Raw genomic sequence first — 18,982 nt, 5'->3', positions numbered from 1 at the left:
TCTCTCCCGACTAGAGGCTGGGCAGCTCCTCTCCCCTCTCCCACTGAGTCCCCTGTCCCCAGCCCCCACCTGCTCATTCCTCTACCTTTGATGGTCACCCAACCCAGCATCTTCCTGGAGAAACGTGTGAGGGAGGGGCACACACATTGGCTCAGGGCAACCCCAGGGAGCCTCACCTGGCCTTGTCAAAGGTGCCCAGCAGGGCTGCAGAGTCTGCTCAGGAAAGGGCTGGAGGGACACAGGACAGCTCCTCTCAAGCAGTTGCTGACATTCCTGCCCCACTGTCCATCTATCTCTGCCTGGGGTGGCCTCATGTCACTTGCAACTCTAAAGCCAAGCCGTGCACTCCACAGGGATGGCTCTAATTCTCTCCCAAGACCTCCCCTTCCAAGGTCCCCTCCAATGATAGTATCCCACCTCCTGGAGTCCCCACTACAGAGCATCCCCAGCCTAAGACTTTGAAATCATAGAAAGTCAGACCTGGAAGGTGAACTGAGAAATCATCTCTTTTTATACATATGGAAAAGCCAGGGCCCGGAGAAGGGGAAAGACAGGCCTGGGATGGTGGCAGACCCAGAGTTACCCCCAACTCCCCCATCTAGTCTTCCTCCCCACTCCCTCCCTCCTGTGCCCCCTCAAAGGGTTCCTTCTTCTGCACCAGCTGCCTCTGTAGGGGATGGAAGGACAGAGCTTTCGGGTTCAGGAAGGTGGAAAGCCAGAGAGAGGGGCCTGCCAGGGCCAACTCCTAGCCTTCGACTAAGAACAATCTGACAATGCCCTGCCCCACCCCTCCTCCACCTGGGTGCCCATCCGAGACGTATGGAAGCCAGAGTGGGCAACTGTGCAACCCACCTCCCTCCTGAACAGAGTAACAGAAACAGCTACCACTTATTAAGCATTTACTAAGTGCCAGGTGCTGTGCTAAGAACCATGATTATCTGAAATAGTTATTATATGCCGATTTACTAAATGATCAGAATGAGGATCAGAGAGGTTAATCAACAGGCATAAGGTCACACAGCCAGTAAGGGAGTTGAGGGGAAGGGGACACTGGAGAAAAGTGTTTAAGCCTGAAGCCATCTCAGATCTCCTCCTCATTCCCTGGGCTTCAAACCCAGGTCTGTCTGACTCTGTTCCCCTGGGTTCTCTGACTAGGCTGACAGTGAGCCACTGGGCCATGCTCAGGTTTGTCCGTTCAGCAGATGGCTCAAAGGTATCAGGGCTAGAAGGAAGGATGGGCTGGAGCACAGGCACCCCACACTGAGGAAGCTCAGTACCTCTCCTGGTCTGCAGATGCGCCTGTCGTGAGCCCAGGCAGATGCCTCTGTCCCAAGACTACTGGTATCAGAAAGAACACATGGGCTTTGGGATCATCATCTGGGATAGAATCCCTGCTCTGTGTGGCCTTGGGCCTCAGTTTCTTAATCTGTAAAATGGGGACACCTATCCAGCAGGGTGGCTGGAAGGAAAAGAGAGAAGTTGTGAAAAGGGCCCCACACAAGTGATAAGGAAGCGGTCACCACGCTGCTCAGTGTGTTCTGTGAACAGCCCCACTCCTGGGAGTGCTCAGGGAGCAAGCTTTTCCCCCAGAAGGAAACAGAGGGGAAGAGTTGCCTGCACAGAGCCTCCTGGAATGTGGCGGGGCTCCTTGGCACTGAACCCTGCTTAGGAGCCCTGCTTTAATTAGCTCTCAACTAAAAATAGCTCCCCCACCCCCCTGGGCTGCACACCTACCTCCTGGCCTGACACTGGGGCGTGCATGAGCCACCCTCAGGGGTGACAGCCAGCCTGTGACAGAACCCACAACACAGGAGGGTGCACAGAGCAGGAGGCTTTATTGAAGGAGGTACAGAAGCTGGCATAGCTCTGCTGCCAGCTGGGCCGCGGCCTCCACTCACCCCACACAGCCCTGTGGCTCCTGCACAACCCTCTCTCCCTGCTCCTGGACAGCTGGCAACACCAGGGAGTCTTACCCGGCCTTGTCGGAGGCACCCAGGAGGGCCTTCTGAGTCTGTTCAAGAAGGGTCAGGGGGACACAGGACAGCCCCCCTCAAGCTGTCACTGCCATGCCGCCACACTGTCCATCCATCCACCAGCCCAGTCTATCTCTGCCAGGGGCGCCCACGTATCACTTGCAACTCTGGAGCCGGGTCCTGTGGTGCTTTTCCTCTGTCAGGAGGGGGATGAAGGTGTCGCTGTGGGAGAGCTTCAGCCGGCTGCTCCAGCCCGACCCCTCCTGCCCTGGAGGCTCTGGTGGGAGGTTGTCCAGGTCACCGTGGGAGCCCCCGGCCTTGCCGTCGCCTGCGCTGCCGGAGTTGAGCTCCATCAGCTCCAGCTCGTGCTTGGCTGCGGTCTCCAGGACACGCTGCTTGTTGTAGTACCTGACGAAGTTGTTGATGATGGGGTGGATGGGCAGGGCGATGGCAATGACGCCGCACAGGAAGCTGATGGCCGCGTTGAGCTTGCCCAGAGTGGTCTTGGGGTAGATGTCCCCGTAGCCCACGGTAGTCATGGTGATGATGGCCCACCAGAAGGACTGGGGGATGCTCTTAAACAGGGTCTCCGGGTGGCTCTGCTCCATGGTGTAGCCCAGGGCGGAGAAGACGAAGATGCCCACGGCCAGGTACATGAGCAGCAGCCCCAGCTCCTTGAAGCTGCGCTTGAGGGCGTAGGTGAGGGTCTGCAGGCCCGAGGAGTGGCGCGCCAGCTTGAAGATGCGGGCGATGCGCATGATGCGCAGGGCCTGCACGGCCTGCTGCACGTTGGTCAGCTCCATCATGCGCGCGCCCAGGTGCGTGAGCGTGAGGCTCACGTAGAACGGGAGGATGGCCAGCACGTCCACGATGTTCATGAAGGACAGGGCGAAGTGCAGCTTGTTGGGCGACGAGAAGAGGCGCAGCAGGTACTCCAGCGTGAACCAGCCGATGCACGCCGTCTCCACGTTCTCCAGCGTGGGATGCTCCACGCGGTTGCCCTCGGCGTCCAGCACCTGCAGCTCGGGGATGGTGCCCACGCACATGACCACCGACGAGACGAGGATGAGCAGGAAGGACAGCACTGCCACCACGCGCGCCGGGCACGACGACTCCGGCTTCTCCAGGAACTTCCAGACGCGCTTCTGGCAGCGGCGCCAGCGGCCCTCGGCCGCGTCCACGCCCAGGTCGTCCAGGATGAGCTGCACGCGGCGCGCGATCTCCTCCAGCTCCTCGCGCTTCTCGCTCAGGTGGCTCTTGCAGCAGTCGTCCAGGAACTTGAGGTCCACCTTCCAGAAGTCCATCTCGTTCTTGAAGCAGATGGGGCAGATGCCCTTCTTCATGTGGACTTCCCCGAAATAGTACACCTCGACGACACACCTGAACGCGTCGGGGTCCCGGTCAAAGTAGAACTCGCGCTTGCCGGGGTCGTAGTCGTCGCACAGCGAGAAGATGGTGTCGTAGCCGCCGGCCAAGCAGTGGATGAGCTCCGCCAGCCGGGTCTCCGGGTACCGGCTGAGCAGGTCTCCGTACAGCACCTGCCGCACGCCCCCTACGTTGACGACGATCTCAACGTCGTCGCCGGCCGCCGAGCCCCGGCCGCCGGGCTCCTCCGGGACGCTGCGCTCCGCGGGCCCGTCCATCCCTCCGGCGCGTCCCCTCGGAGCCTCGGCTCCGCGCCACCTGCCGCCGCCGCTGGGGGTCCGGCGGGTCCCACCCGGGCGGGGCCCTCGGGGACAGTCAGGCCGGCGCCCGCCTGCCGAGAAGGGCGGTCACAGCGGGCGGCCGCCGGCGGGGGCGCGCCGCGGGGGAGGCAGGCACCGGGCGGTGGGGCCCCGGGCGGGCATCCGGGCGCGGGCGCCGGGGCAGGCGGCGGGGGCTCTCGCGGCCACCGGCCTCGTCCGGGGCACTCACCTCCGGCTCCCGGGCGGCGCGGTCCTCCGCTTCGGCTCTGCCGCCGGCGGGAGCGGGGTCCCCTCGGGGGCGGCGGGCACCGTCCTCCGGCCTGGGGCGCGCGGGCGGCGGCGGCGGGTCCGGGAGCGGCCGGACCCACGGCGCCCGCCGAGGTGTGCGCAGAGCGAACTTGGGCTCGCTTTGCCCGAGCCGTTTCTAAACACAATAGAGATTCCAGCCTGACGTCAAGAGCTTTTCCAACTGTACCCTCTTCTGGTGAAATTCTGCAAGGCACGCGCGGCAGCTGCAGGGGGACGGCTTAACCCTGGGCACACGGGCGCAGCTGCCCGCCCCTCCAGGGCGCAGCGGGCCACCAAGGGGCCCAACCCCAGCGTCACGGCGGCAGGCCGGCTCGGGCTGCGACGTCCCTCTGTCGCGGCCGCCTGTCGCTCGGCAGGAGCACGAGCTCAGGGAAGCCCCTTCGGAGGCTGCTCCTGCGGCCGCGGTTCCCGCTCCGGTCTGCACTCGCGCCGCGGGTCTTCTGCGCTCCAGCGCAAGTGCTGCCTGGTCCCTGAAGCGTTTCCTACCGCTTCCTAACGCTGCCCTGCCGTGGGCGGCACTGTCCCACCTTCACACCAACACTGTGCAGTGAGGGTATTAAGTCCAACCTCCTCGAAAGAGAGAAGGGACTTGCCCAAAGTCACACACGCCGAAATGGGAGTAGAGCCCAGCCCTGCCACCTCTGATCCGAGCTTTCCTGCTGTCCCAGCAGCTGACACCTGCCGCTTAGCACATTTAAATTCTGCCTTGAAGCTCTTGCTGGCCACCGCCTCCCATCTCTGCAGCCCGACACCACCACCACCACCGGTTTTTAGGGCCCCTGAGTCCCCAGGCTCCTGCCTGCCCAGTCCCCACTCCTTGGTCATGGCTGGCCTGTTCTTCCTGCACAGTGTCCCACACCGTCCTTCTCTTCCATCTTTTGTAGCCACAGCTGCCTTTATTTTTTATTTTTTTAAATTTTGATTGAATCATAATTGATTATACATATTTTGGGGGTTCAATGTTGACATATGCTGATCAAATCAATATTACTTGCATATATATTGTTACAATTGCACTTATTCTTTATGCCCCTTGTCCAATCTCTCCCCATCCCCTGCCTCCTCCCCTCTCTGATAACCCTAGATTTCTTCTCTCCCTCTGAAAGAGTAATGGTTTCTCTGTTGATTTGTTGCCTAGATGATCTGTCCAATGCTGAGAGGTGTGATCAGGTCCCCCAATATTATCCTAGAGCAGATGCATCTTCTGTCACTCTGGAATGGGCTTTGTGGAGAGAGACATCCTCTTCTTTTCTTTGGACTCTGCTGGTGACTCTCCTTGTATCAATGCACTCCAGTGGCAGGTGGACCATCTGCATGGTGGTTGTGGTGTCTAGACATTTTCATGGCAGCCATGGTTACTGTGGTGGCTGTGGTGGGCCACCCACATGGAGGTGATGTTTTTGGCATGCTCCTTGTTGCTGGTGGTGTGCCTGATTGTGGGAGGGGGTGCAGCTGCCTTTCTGACCTCACCTGCCTGAACCATTATAACAGCTTCCTAAATGGCTTGGCTTAAAGTATCTCTGCTTCCAGCTCACCATCATCATCGTCAGCATCATCAACATTGCTAATTGCTGAGCATCCTCTATGGCCTCGAAACTGTGCTAAAAGATATTCTAGAGGGAGGGATGAATGGGTAGAGCCAGTGGATTTTTAGGGCAGAAACTATTCTGTATGATACTATAATGGTGAATATGTATTATTACATATTTGTCAAAACCCACAGAATGTACAACATCAAGATGATCTCTAACATAAACTATGGACTTCAGGTGACAATGATATGTCAGTGTAAGGCCACCCATTGTAACAGACGTACCATCTGGTGTGGGATGTTGACAGTAGGAGAAGCTGTGGAGACAAGGGGGTACAGGGGAACTCTGCACTTGCTGTTCAATTTTGCTGTGAACCTGAAACTGCTCTGAAAAATAAAGTCTATTAAAAAAAATGTATTCTGTTTTTTAACTTAAGGCCATGCCCATTGAACATGTATTTAATTTACTGGGTTACCGACAGTATTTTTTTCTTCAATGAGACAGTATGAATGTATTAGAATACATCCCACAAAGTAAGTATTGCTTGGTGAAACTTCTTTTGACAAATTTTGTTTCATTTCCATTGGAATCAGTCTATGCCATGTTACTGCAGAGCAAGAAATTGTGGCTCAGAAAGCTTGAGTGATAATAACATTTGCCATTTGCTGTAAGTGCACCATGCACCGAGCACTCTCTGAGTGCCTTGCATTTTTCTCATTTAATCCCCACAGCAACTCTCTGAGGAACAAGATGTTAAGTAATCTGCTGAGATCACCCAGCAGAGCTGGGATTCGACCCACGGCCTGCCTGGCTCTGAGGCCTATTATTCTCTCCAATACAGTTCAGCACACCACTTCCTGCCCTTACCCCGGATTCATCTTTCAATCCTTATTCATACTACTCCCCTTCTCAGTGGTCTTTAGTTGCTCCCAAGTACCTGCAGAGTTAAGTTCAAATTGCATCTTAGTCCAAGCTTAATGGGCCTAAAAGTACTTATTCAAATATTTATTGAGCTCTTATGGCACATGCGCACACATACACACTGCACCCTAGGTGTGAGGACAGGGTTCACACTCTAGGGGAGAATATATTTCTTGCGAGTAATAATTACAGTTTGGAGTAAGCATTAATGGGAGGTATTTACAAGGAGGGGTGCTTCCTGAATTTCCCCACAGGGGGTGCTGAGGGGTGGCCATCTGCTTGGAAGAGGGAGGGGCTGCATTTGTTTAAAAGCACCGTGTTCATTGGCTTAGGCTTGCATTGGGGTGTCAGGTGGAGAGCTCCCAGGTAGAGCCCCAACAGCCACCCCTTGGTACCATCACTATGTACAAGGTGCTGCTGGAACTCAGGAGTTTGCACATCCCTTGGCAAAAGAGATCTCTCTACCAGGAGAAACTGATGTATTAATATTATGTTTCCAGAATTTTAAGTTATGGAGAGGACCAAGTGCTGACACAGAGAGCTCAATGCCATTGAAAGAGGAATCCATTACTTCCATGTCTCTAGAGAAGAGGACATGCCAGGGGAAACACCAGGTTTGACCAGACAGAAGCAGGAGTGAGGGGAAAATGAGTCCAGAGCCTTTACTGGGGTATCCGCAGGAAAGGCAAGGCAGGGCCAAGGATTGACTCGTTTAAATAATTTTTGCAGGCTTTGGACGACAGTGGTGGTCTTTAGTTGTCTGGGACATGGGCCTGGGATGATTTAGGGCAGGGGAAATATTGACTTGGTGTGTGAGAGTTTGATGTTGAGGGGCGTGGGCTTGGAACTAGTGGGTTCACAGGTGAGAGACCCACTCCCAGCTGAGTCCTTTGCTACATCTAAGAACATGCTGGCCATGCAAGGGGCTGCCTCTCCCCAGTCTGTGAGACCGAAACTGCCAGAGAATCGAGAATAGAGAAAATAAAAAATATAGTCTATACAATACTGGTCTTGAGATGAAAGGATGCCAAACAGACAAATCTAGAATCTAAGGAAATATGGTTAGAACAGCTGCAGACTCAGGCCTCTGGAAGAGTTGATGCTTAGGCTGAGCTGGAGGGCTGAGAGCTGCTTGCCTGCCCTGCCGAGGAAGGACACGCAGTGTGGAGGTGGGGTTCACATGCCCTGAGACTGAAGGTGTAGCTGGAAACAGATCGCAGAGGGTCTAGTGGGCCCTGGAGGAGCCTGGACCACAGGTCACTATTTCAAACTGCAGGTCACCACTCAGTAGTTGGTTGTAAAATCAATGTACTAGGTATCGACCAGTGTTTTTTATTGAGATAGTATACAATAGAAAATATCGGAGTACTGTTTATCAAACATGGAAAAAATAAGCATGGCTTGAAGCCAGTCACAGCAACCAGAGGCTGGCTTGGGCTCCAGCATGTCCATCCAGCAAATGCCACACCCCAGGAGGGAGAAAGTTATTTGGAGCAGAAGTGGAAGGGGAGAGGGCAGCAGATGCACATCCCAGCAGAGAAAATGTCCCAAACGGCCCACAACAGAGCAGGTACCCCCAGGGACAAGGGTCCCTTCCCTGTGCACCCAGCCAGCCCTCTGCTGTCCTGTAGCACAGGGTTGGTTCATACATCTCTGGCCTGTCTGCCCTTCACCCCTCCCGCAGCATGCACTGGGTCATTCCTCTCTGTGACTGTGCCCAGCACAGGTCCTGGACATGCAGGTACTGGGCAGTGCATAGATGAAAGGAATAAGACAAGGTGTCATCATGCACAGACAGAATCCATACAACTTAGATGGCCACAAGGGCCTGCATGGTCTACAGTAGACCCTAATATACTCAGCCAGCCCACACAGCTGGGCTTTGGCAGTTTCTGAGGCCCAGAGGTGAAAAAGACATGGTTGCTTGGTCATGCCTGGTACCTGCAGTCAGGCTGATGGTCAGACAGTCCCCTGGGAGCTAAGCGGGCTGGGGTCCTGACAGAAGAGGGCTTGCTGGGTCTCAGGGTGGTCTTCCCACCATTGTCAGGACTCAGGTGTTTTCCCCTCAGACCTGCATGCCTCATGTCCCAGGCTCTTTGTCAAACCCTGGCAAGTCTCAGAGCCCAGGCTACCGACATGCCCAAGCCCAGAGTCCCCCACTTCTAATCCCATCAAACCCCACTCATTCTCCTGGGCCCCTCTCCATTCATCTAGCCAGAGGGGATGGAGGTCAGCTCCGTGGGCTCCTCACCCAGTGCTCTCCCAGGCCTGTACTATTCCCTCTGTTATGGACTGAATGTTTTTGCACTCTCCAAATTCATGTGTTGAATTTGTAAATTCAAATTGCTAACCCCCAATGTGACTATATCTAGGGATAGGGCCTTTAACAAGATAATTAAAGTTAAATGAGATGATAAGGGTGGGGCCCTAACCCGATAAGATTGGTGGCCTTGTAAAAGAGGAAGAGAGAGAGATGTTGCTGTCTCTTTCCATCACATGAGGACACAATGAGAAGGTGACCATCAGCAAGCCAAGGAGAAAAGCTGTAGTAGATTGAATTAGGTCCCCTCCAAACTCATTGAAGCTTGAATTGTGTCCCCCAAGTTTTATGTATTAGAAACGTAGCTCTGACTGTGACTGTTAAGAGGGTGGGAAATCTTATTATAATAATTGAAAGGTAGGGCCTTGAAGAGGTGATTGGATTGTAGAACCCTGCACTAGTGAATGGATTAAAAATGGTGGTCAGGGGTGTGGTTCTGAGGGCCTTAAAAGGAGAGTGAATGAGAAGATTGTTTTCTCTGCTCTCTCTGCTCCACCATTTTCACAATGTGATTCTCTACCATCACTGTCTCCACGACAAGCCCTTCACCAGCTGTGTTCCCTGGACTTTGGACTTCCCAGCCTCTGAAACTGTGAGCAATGAATTTTGTTTTCTTTATGAAATGCTCATTCCGTGTATTTTGTTATAAGCAGCAGAAATGGACTAACACAGAAGCTTCGAAGAAACCAAAACTGCCAGCCATGATTTGGACTTCCAGTATCCAGAACTGTGAGACGATAAATGCCTATTGTTTAAGCCACACACAGCTCCCCACCCGCTGCTCCTCCACCCCCCACCCCCACCCCCCACCTGTCTGTGCTACTTTGTTATGGCAACTCAGGCTGGCTAGTACATTCTCCTTCTCCCCTCTAACCTGCTAAGTCGTGCCTAGAACTGCCCTTTATCCTCTGACCCCACTGTCTGGACTTTGTGAAGGAGCAGGCTGGATTCCATAGGTTAAAAAAAAAAATCAATGTGCTTCCTTCTCACTGAATGTCACTGTAGCATAGAAACTTGAGCCAGCACACATCAAAAAGATTATACATCATGATCAAGTAGGATTCATCCCAGGGATTCAAGGATGGTTCGACATATGCAAATCAATAAATGTGATACATCACATTCACAAAATCAAGGAAAAAACCATATGATCATATTAACAGATGCAGAAAAAGCTTTTGACAAAATTCAACACCCCTTCATGATAAGCACTCTCAACAAATTAGACATAAAAGGAAAGTATGTCAACACAATAAAAGCCATATATGACAGATCTACCACCAATATCCTGAGTGTGGAAAAGCTGAAAGCTTTTCCTTGAAGAATAGGAACTAGACAAGGATGCCCACTCTCACCATTCCTATTTAACATAGTATTGGAAGTACTAGCCAGAGCAATCAGGCAAGAAAGAGAAATAAAGGGCATCCAGATTGGAAAAGATGAAGCCAAATTGTCCCTGTTTGCAGATGACATGATCCTATGTGCAGAAAAACCTAAAGACTCTACCAAAAATCTTCTAGAGCTGATAAACAAATTCAGTAAAGTTGCAGGATACAAAATCAACATACAAAAATCAGTAGCATTTTTATACATTGACAAAAAACTACCAGAAAAAGAAATCAAGAAAGCAAGCCCATTTACGATAGCTACCAAAAACAAAACAAAACAAAACTTAGGAATAAATTTAAGTTAACGAAAGAGGTGAATATCCTGTACAATAAGAATTATAAATCACTGCTGAAAGAAATTAAGGAGGACACAAAGAGATGAAACGACATTCTATGTTCATGGATTAGAAGAATTAACGTTGTGAAAATGTCTATACTACCCAAAGCAATGTACAGATTCTATGCAATCCCCATTAAAATACCAATGACATTATTTACAGAAATAGAAAAAACAATCTTAACATTCATATGGAACAACAAAAGAACCCAAATTGCCAAAGCAATCCTGAGCAAAAATTAAATAAATAAAGCCAGAGACATTACACTATGACCTCAAATTATACTACAGAACTATATAACAAAAATAGCATAGTACTGGCATAAAAACAGACACATAGACCAAAAGAACAGAATAGAGAACCCAGAAGTCAATCCACATACAGCCAATTGATTTTCAACAAAGGCACCAAGAACATGCAGTGGGGATAGGACAGCTTCTTCAATAAGTGGTGCTGGGAAAACTGGTAGAAGAATCCACATGTTGAAGAACGAAACTAGACCTGTAGCTCTTGCCATATAACAAAATCAACTAAAAATGGATTAAGGACTTAAATATAAGAGCTTAAACTATAAAACTCCTAGAAGAAAACATAGGGGAAATACTTCAGGATATAGGACTGGGCAAAGACTTCATGACTAAGACCCCAAAAGCACAAGCAGCAAAAGAAAAATAAATAAATTGGATTATATTAAACTAAAAAGCTTCTGCACAGCAAAGGGAACAATCAACAGAGTGAAAAAACCTATAGAATGGGAGAAAATATTTGTACCCTATACATCTAACAAGGGATTAATATCCAGAATATAGAAGGAATTCAAACAACAGTAAAAAAATAATAGTCTGACTATAAAATGGGCAAAGGAGCTGAATAGACATTTCTCAAAGGAAAACATACAAATGGCCAACAGGTACATGAAAAAATGCTCAGCACCACTAATCATTGGGGAAATGCAAATCAAAACCACATTGAAATATCATCTCACCCCAGTTAGCCTGGCTACTGTCAAAAACACAGAGAATAAGAAATGCTGGCAAGGATGCAGAGAAAGGCGAACCCTTCTACACTACTGCTGGACAGGAAATTAGTACAGCCATTATGGAAAACAGTATGGAGGTTTCTCAAACAACTAGATAGAACTACCATGTGATCCAGCAATCCCACCACTGGATACATACCCAAAGGAATAGAAATCATCATGTCAAAGGGACACCTGCGCTCCCATGTTCATTTTACAATAGCTCTATTTACAATAGCCAAGACATGGAGCCCACCTAAGTATCCACAGATGGATGACTGGATAAGGAAAATGCAGGACACGCACATAATGGAATAGTCGTCAGCCACAAATGGCAGCAACATGGATGAGCTTGGAGAAAACCATGTTAAGTGAAACAAGCCAGGCACAGAAGGAGAAATTGCACATGTCCTCACTCATGGGGGGGGAGGTGAACCCTGAAAGAAACAAGAACCACAATAGTACGTTGAACTTTCGGGACAGAACAGAACTATGTTTACTGGAGGTGGAAAAGAGAGGGGGAGAAAGGTTCGGGAGAAATTGGGTGACGGACACAAAGAATAATTATGTTTTATAGTGATGAGTGTGTTAATAATCCTGATTGGATCATCACATATTGTACCCAAATACTAATAGTAAACTCTGTACTCCACAAGTATGTATAAGCAATTATGTTTCAATAAAAATAAAGAATTTGGAGTTTGCTGAAGGGTTAAAACAGAAAAAAAAAAAAAAAGTCTGGACGTTTAGGCCAAAAATGGAAAGTTTCTGGCTGTGGTGTGTGCAGTCTGCCTGCGACTCCTACGAGAACGTGTCATGACCCCGTGGGGGCAGGAGGGCCCGACACCTTCTGCTGGACACACGAAGTGCGGCAATTCGGAGTATTAAGTTTTTCATTTAAATGGAGAGGGGGGAAAAACCACAGTCCGTGTAGGTTTTACGGGAAGTGATCGAGCTGCGTTGTTCTTTATTAAATGCCAGGGTTTTGTTGTTGTTGTCGTTGTTGTTGTTGAGTAGTAACATTTTGGGCTACAGAACGCTCAATTTTCGTAGCGCTAATTAAAACCAGCACATGTGCATCGAAGTGATCTGTCTAGACGGCAAATGATGCAAGCTGTCATCTACTCCCTCTTCATGAACTAATCAGTTCTGTTCAGTTAAAATTTCTTTGTGTTTTGCTGAATTTGATAATACATTTCATTGAGATTCAGTTCTGTGCTTCATGGAAAATTTACATTTCATCACTTGCCCTGCACCATCAGCACCCGCGGGTTACCCCCCACCCCACCCCACCCCCACCCCATCCCACCTCCAACCCCCCAACTCCACCCCCACCCCACCTCCAACCCCCCAACTCCACCCCCACCCCACCCCCACCCCACCCCACCCCCCAACTCCACCCCCACTCCCACCCCCACCCCCACCCCATCCCACCTCCAACCCCCCAACTCCACCCCCACTCCCACCCCCACCCCACCCCACCCCTCCAACCCCTCAACTCCACCCCCACCCCTACCTCCATCCCCACCCCAACCCCCAACTCCACCCCCACCCCACCTCCACCCCAATCCCCAACTCCACCCCCACCCCCACCCCCACCCCACCCCCACCCCCCCAACCCCCCAACTCCACCCCCACCCCACCTCCACCCCACCTCCACCCCCACCCCACCTCCACCCCCACCCCACCTCCACCCCACCTCCACCCCCACCCCACCTCCATCTCCACCCCACCCCCCCAACCCCCCACCCCCACCACCTCTGCTGCTCCTCCCACCCCCATCCCCACCCCACCCCACCCCCCCAGCCCCCCACTCCCACCCCATCCCACCTCCACCCCCACCCCCCACTCCCACCCCACCCCCACCCCACCGCACCCCCCAACCCCTCAACTCCACCCCCACCCCTACCTCCATCCCCACTCCAACCCCCAACTCCACCCCCACCCCACCTCCACCCCCACCCCACCTCCACCCCCACCCCACCTCCACCCCCACCCCAACCCCACCTCCACCCCCACCCCAACCCCCAATTCCACCCCCACCCCACCTCCATCTCCACCCCATCCCCCACCCCCCAACCCCACCCCCACCCCCACCTCCACCCCCCCAACTCCACCCCCACCCCACCTCCATCTCCACCCCACCCCCCAACCCCTCACCCCCACTCCCACCACCTCTGCTGCTCCTCCCACCCCCATCCCCCACCCGGAAGAACTGATTGGCAGAAGCCTCAGCCCATCTACTCGTGTCTGAATAATCTGGCCCTGGACGGCAAGTGCAGGGGCCAGGATGGAAAATGGGGGAGAAAAGAGAATAATGTGAAAAGAAACCACCAGGAAATGCCGTTTTTTCATCCCAGCTCCTAAGCTACTGTTTTCTTTTCTGTGCCTCAGTGTTTTCATCTGCAAAATGGAACTGGTGGACGTTTCCTTGCTGACTCTTAGATGTTACGGGGAATGAATAAAATATTGGGTGTGAAGAGGCTTTGTGAGCGGTGCGATAAGAAGCTGAGTCGGCGGAGGACAGGGAGGTGGTGGCGCGGGTGGCTGCCGGGCCCCTCCCGGGGGGGACACTTCCACTTCCGCGGAGCCGCACCTCCGCCTCCCTGGCTCCCGGGCTCTGTTCAGCGGTGACTCATCCCGCCGGGGGCGGCTGGGAGGACCGCGCGCTGACAGGGTGGCCACGCGCCCTAGCTGTGCAGAAGGATGCCAGCAGCTGCCCTGCAGGCTGGGCTGGGACCCTCTGGGCTTGGGACTGGGTTGCTTTGACTTTCTCAGGGAGAGAGAAGTTGCACTTAGAAAACAGACACGAGGGGCTGCTTGTCCTTCGGTCCCACCACCGGTGGGAGCGAGGTGGGAGGGGCTGTTGGCTTTAGTGCTTGCTTTCAAAGGACTCTGGGAGTGCCCATGAAATGGCTGAAGAAAATTCTTTGAAAACAAATCCTTTAACATTTTTCTTTAATTGTAAATTTAATGCATATTCATTGTAAAAATTCGAAAGAAATGTTAAAGAGAGCCTTGTATTTGCATCTCCTAAATTCCCTATTGAGCAAAGGTCAGAACTCCACACTAGCTTTCTGTGACTGTGCAACAAATTTCCACAGATGTAGCAGCTTAAAACAACACACATTTATCGTGTTTCCAGGGGTCAGGAGTCTGGGAACACTCAGCTGAGTCCCCTGTTCAGGGTCTCACAGACTGCAGCGGAGCAGCTGGCCAGAGCTACAGTCTCATCTGAGGCTCGGGGTCTCCTTCCACGCTTATGTGGCAGAATCCATCTCCTTGCAGCTGTAGAACTTACAGAGACTTGTCTTCTTTAAGGCCAGCAGTAGAATCTCTCTGATCTCAGGGAAGGTCTAAGCCCTCCTTTAAGAGGCTCACCTGATTAGACCAGGCCCACCCCGGAGATTCTCCCTTTTGATTAACTCAAAGTCAAACTGATTAGGGATCTTAATTACATCCTCGAAATCCCCTCACTCTTGCCATATAACCTAATCACAGGAATGACCTCTATTGCATTCACAGTTCTGCCCACACTTAAGGGGAGGAAATTATACAGAGTGTGGACACCAGGGGGTGGGAACCATGGGACCATCTTAGAATTCTGCCTATTACACACATTTTGATGTGTTTATTTCTGGGCCTTTTTCAAAGAAGAAAGAAAGAGAGAGAGAAAGAGAGAATGAGAAAGGAAGAAGGAAAGAGAAAGATGCTCTTCAATTTGCATTTTGCTTTCGTTTTACCCAGTATACCTCGCAAACATTATTTTGTTAGTACTCATGGAACTTATTTATATACACCCCTATGGTTGAAAATTGTTTGTTTCAATTTTCTACTATTTAAATAATGCTGGAATAAATGTCATATCTGTGTCCTTGCACACTTGTATCTCTGTAGGATTGAGTCCTGCAAGTGAAATAGCTAGGCTAAAGAATCTAGACATTTTAAATTTTCATAAATACTGCTAAAATACCTTGAAAAGAGGTACCCTCAGTGAAAGCCCCTATTTCCCCAAACCTTTACCATTTCTGAATACAATCAATCTTTTTACATTTTTGACAGCCAGAAGAGGGGAAATGACACCTTGTTTTAATTTGCATTTGTTTATCAATGAAGTACAATTCAATAATTTTAGAAGCCCTATTTTTATTTATATTTTTTGTTATTTATCACCTTAATTTCTCATTAAAACATGACCCTTCTGGGGTCTATTAGACAATATATTCAGTCATTCACTTTAGTTGCTTTGAGAGAGATTTTGATTATTAAAGCAGGCTCTGTAAAGGCCTCTTTTAAATATACAACACACTGCCTTTCATTCTACAGACATTAACTCAGCACCTGTTGTGTGCTGGACTCTGGGCCGGATGTAGGAAATACAGAAATGAGAATGGCACTGTCCTCACCTGCAAAGAATATTCACTCTAATGGGCTTTATAGTAAGTGCAGTTCAAGATACTGAATTTATGTGTAAAGGTTAGTAATTCTCAAATTCCTTGAAAGACACAAACTACTAAGCTTACTCAAAAATATAGATAGATAGATAGATAACATGAATGGCCTTATCTCTATTAAATGAAATGAAATTGTAGTTAGAAATCTTCCTACAAAGAAAACTCCATGTCCGGATAGCTTCACTAAGGAATTTTACCAAACATTTAAGGAAGAAACCGTACCAATTATACACAAACTCTTCCATAAAGTAGAAGAGGAGAAAACACTCCCTGGCTCAACTTATGAGGCAGCATTACCCTGATACCAAAACCAGGCAAAGACATTACAAGAAAACTACAGACCAATATCTCTTATAAACATAGATGCAAAACCTGAACAAAATTTTGGTAAATCATCAAACTTCCTACAGTTCTACCGGAATCAAGACTGCATGGTATTGACATAAAGATAAACATAGAGGTCAATAGAATAGAGCTGGGAGTCCAGAAATAAACCCTCACATTTATGGTCGATTGATTTTCAAAGAGGGAGTCAAAACAATTCAATGGAAAAAGAGTAGTATTTTTAACAAATGGTGCTGGGACACCATTCATGCAAAAAATGAAGTTGGACTCCTACCCAATACCATATACAAAATTAACTCAAAATGGATCAAAGACCTCAGTGTAAGAGAGGAAACACAGGTGAGGTCTTAGTGACCTTAGATTAAGCAATTACATACTTCTGAGATGACACCAACAGCACAAGCAACCAAAGAAAAAACAGATAAATTTTAAACATTTGTGTGTCAAAGAACACTATCGAGAAAGCAGAAAAAAAAAAATCCCATAGAATGGGAGAACATTTTTGCAAATCATATATCTAATAAGCAACTAGTATCCAGAATATTAAAAAGCTTCTCAAACTCACCAATAAAAAGAAAAATGACCCAATTAAAAAATGGGCAAAGGATTTGAATAATTTCTCCAAAGAGGAAATGTATATGTATATGTAATGGCCAATACACACATGAAAAGATGCTCAACCTCATTAGTCATCAGGGATTTGCAAATCAAAACCACAGTGGGTGCCACTTCTCACCCAATCAGATGGCTACAATCAAAAAGGCAAACGATGACAAGTGTTGCTGAGGACGTAGAGAAATTAGGTTCCTCATACCTTGTTGATGGGAAAATCGTAAGGTGCACCCACTTTGGAAAAAGGTTTGGCATTTCCTAAAAATGTGATTATTTCAATCAGTTCAGAAAAATCATTTTAAAAATCCAACAGCAAATAATCCAACACAGAACTGAAAGAAAAAACAAAATACCCACAGACCAGAGACAAAGTTTGATATTAACTAATAAAGGTCTTACATCACCAAAGAACACCTATAACACCTAGAAGGACCGGAAGCCCCCTGGGCTACCAAGCCAGGGAGGGAGAGGGCTGGGGGCCTTGGCCATGCCCCCCCGACACTCACAACCAGCCCAGTGATGACCACTGAGCTGCCACAGGAAGTGCCCTGGGCTCCCAAGCTGGGGCAGTCGGGGGGGCCAAGGGCCTTGGCTATGCCCCCCAGACACCAGCAACCAGCCCAGCAACAACCACCAAGCTTCAGGAAGCACCCCTGATTCCTGAGCAGGGGCAGTGGGGGGCTGAGGGCCTCAGCCACACACCCGACATCTGCACCCAGCAATGATCAAGCCACCACTAGAAGCCCCCTGGTCTCCTGTGCAGGAATGAGGGGTGCCACAGGCCTCAACCATAACCCTCCTCCTTCCTCCTTCTCCCACCCTATTTCCTTTTCTCTTTCCCTGTCCCCCTCACCCCCAACTGTTCTGCAACAGCATCTTAGAATGTAAAAAATAATAATAATAAACTTAAAAAAAAAAAATCCAACATTTGTTTCTTATAAAAATTCTCAGAAAACTAGAAGAGAATTTCTTCAATCTGATAAAGGACAACTCTAATGAATGTCTAGCTAACATTATACTTAATATTGAAAGACTGAATGCTTTACCCGTAAGATCGGGAATAAAGTAAGAATGTCCTCTCTTGCTATTGCTATTAACATTATATTAGAAGTTCAAGCCAGTGCAGTCAGGCAAGAAAAAGAGATAAAATTCATCTCGATTGAAATGAAAGAGTAAATATCACTTTATTTACAAATAATGTGACAAATCCACTGAAATCTATAAAAAAGCTACTAGAACTAATAAACGCCTACAATAGCCTGCGAAGTTACAGGCTCAATATACAAAAATCAACTGTATCTCTATTTACTAGTAACAAACATCAGAAATGGAAATATTAAAAACAATGTTATTTACAATAGCATCATAAAATACAAAATGCTTAGGGATAAATTTGATAAAAGATACACAGATCTGTATACTGAAAACCACAAAGCATTGCTGAGAAAAACTAAAGACCTAAATAAATGGAAAAACATGTTCATGACTCACAAAATTCAATGTTTTTAAGATGTCAGCTCTCCTCAAATTGGTCTGTATATTCAGTGCAATCCCAATCAATATCCCAACAGGGTTTTTTTTTTAATTTGGTAGAAATTGGCAAATTTATTCTAAAATTCATATGGAAATGCAAAAGACCTAGTACAACCAAATCAACTTTGTAAAAGAACAAGGCTGGAAAATTAACACTAACTGATCTCAAGACTTATTATAAAGCTATAGTAATCAAGACAGTGTGGTACTGACATGCAGATAGACATACAGATCAATGGAAGAGGACAGAGAAATCAGAAATAAACCCTCATGTATATGAACAAGTGATTTTAGATAAGAATGCAAAGGCAATTAAAGGAGAAAGAATAACATTTTCAACAAATGGTCCTGGAACAACTGGATACCCATATGCAAAAAAACTGAACTTTGATCCATACCTCATATCATATACAAATATTAACTCAAAATGGATCTTAGACCTAATTGTAAAACCTAAAACTATAAAATTTCTAGAAGAAAACATAAGAAAAAAAGCCTTTGTGATTTGGGTTAGACAAATATTTCTTAGATATGACATCAAAAGCATGATCAGT

At 48.8% G+C, this 18,982-nt stretch overlaps 1 protein-coding gene across 1 annotated transcript; it reads right to left on the bottom strand.

Moving 5' to 3' along the window:
- Positions 1-2,128: 2,128 nt before the first annotated feature.
- Positions 2,129-3,616, bottom strand: KCNF1 (potassium voltage-gated channel modifier subfamily F member 1). Its single transcript, XM_063077602.1, has one exon. It carries the CDS (start codon positions 3,614-3,616, stop codon positions 2,129-2,131), a length of 1,488 nt encoding a protein of 495 aa, XP_062933672.1.
- Between the last annotated feature and the right edge of the window lie 15,366 nt (positions 3,617-18,982).

Source organism: Cynocephalus volans, chromosome 14 (genome assembly GCF_027409185.1).
Source record: "Cynocephalus volans isolate mCynVol1 chromosome 14, mCynVol1.pri, whole genome shotgun sequence".
Classification (NCBI taxonomy): domain Eukaryota; kingdom Metazoa; phylum Chordata; class Mammalia; order Dermoptera; family Cynocephalidae; genus Cynocephalus; species Cynocephalus volans.
This window is presented reverse-complemented; position numbering and strand designations above follow the sequence as displayed.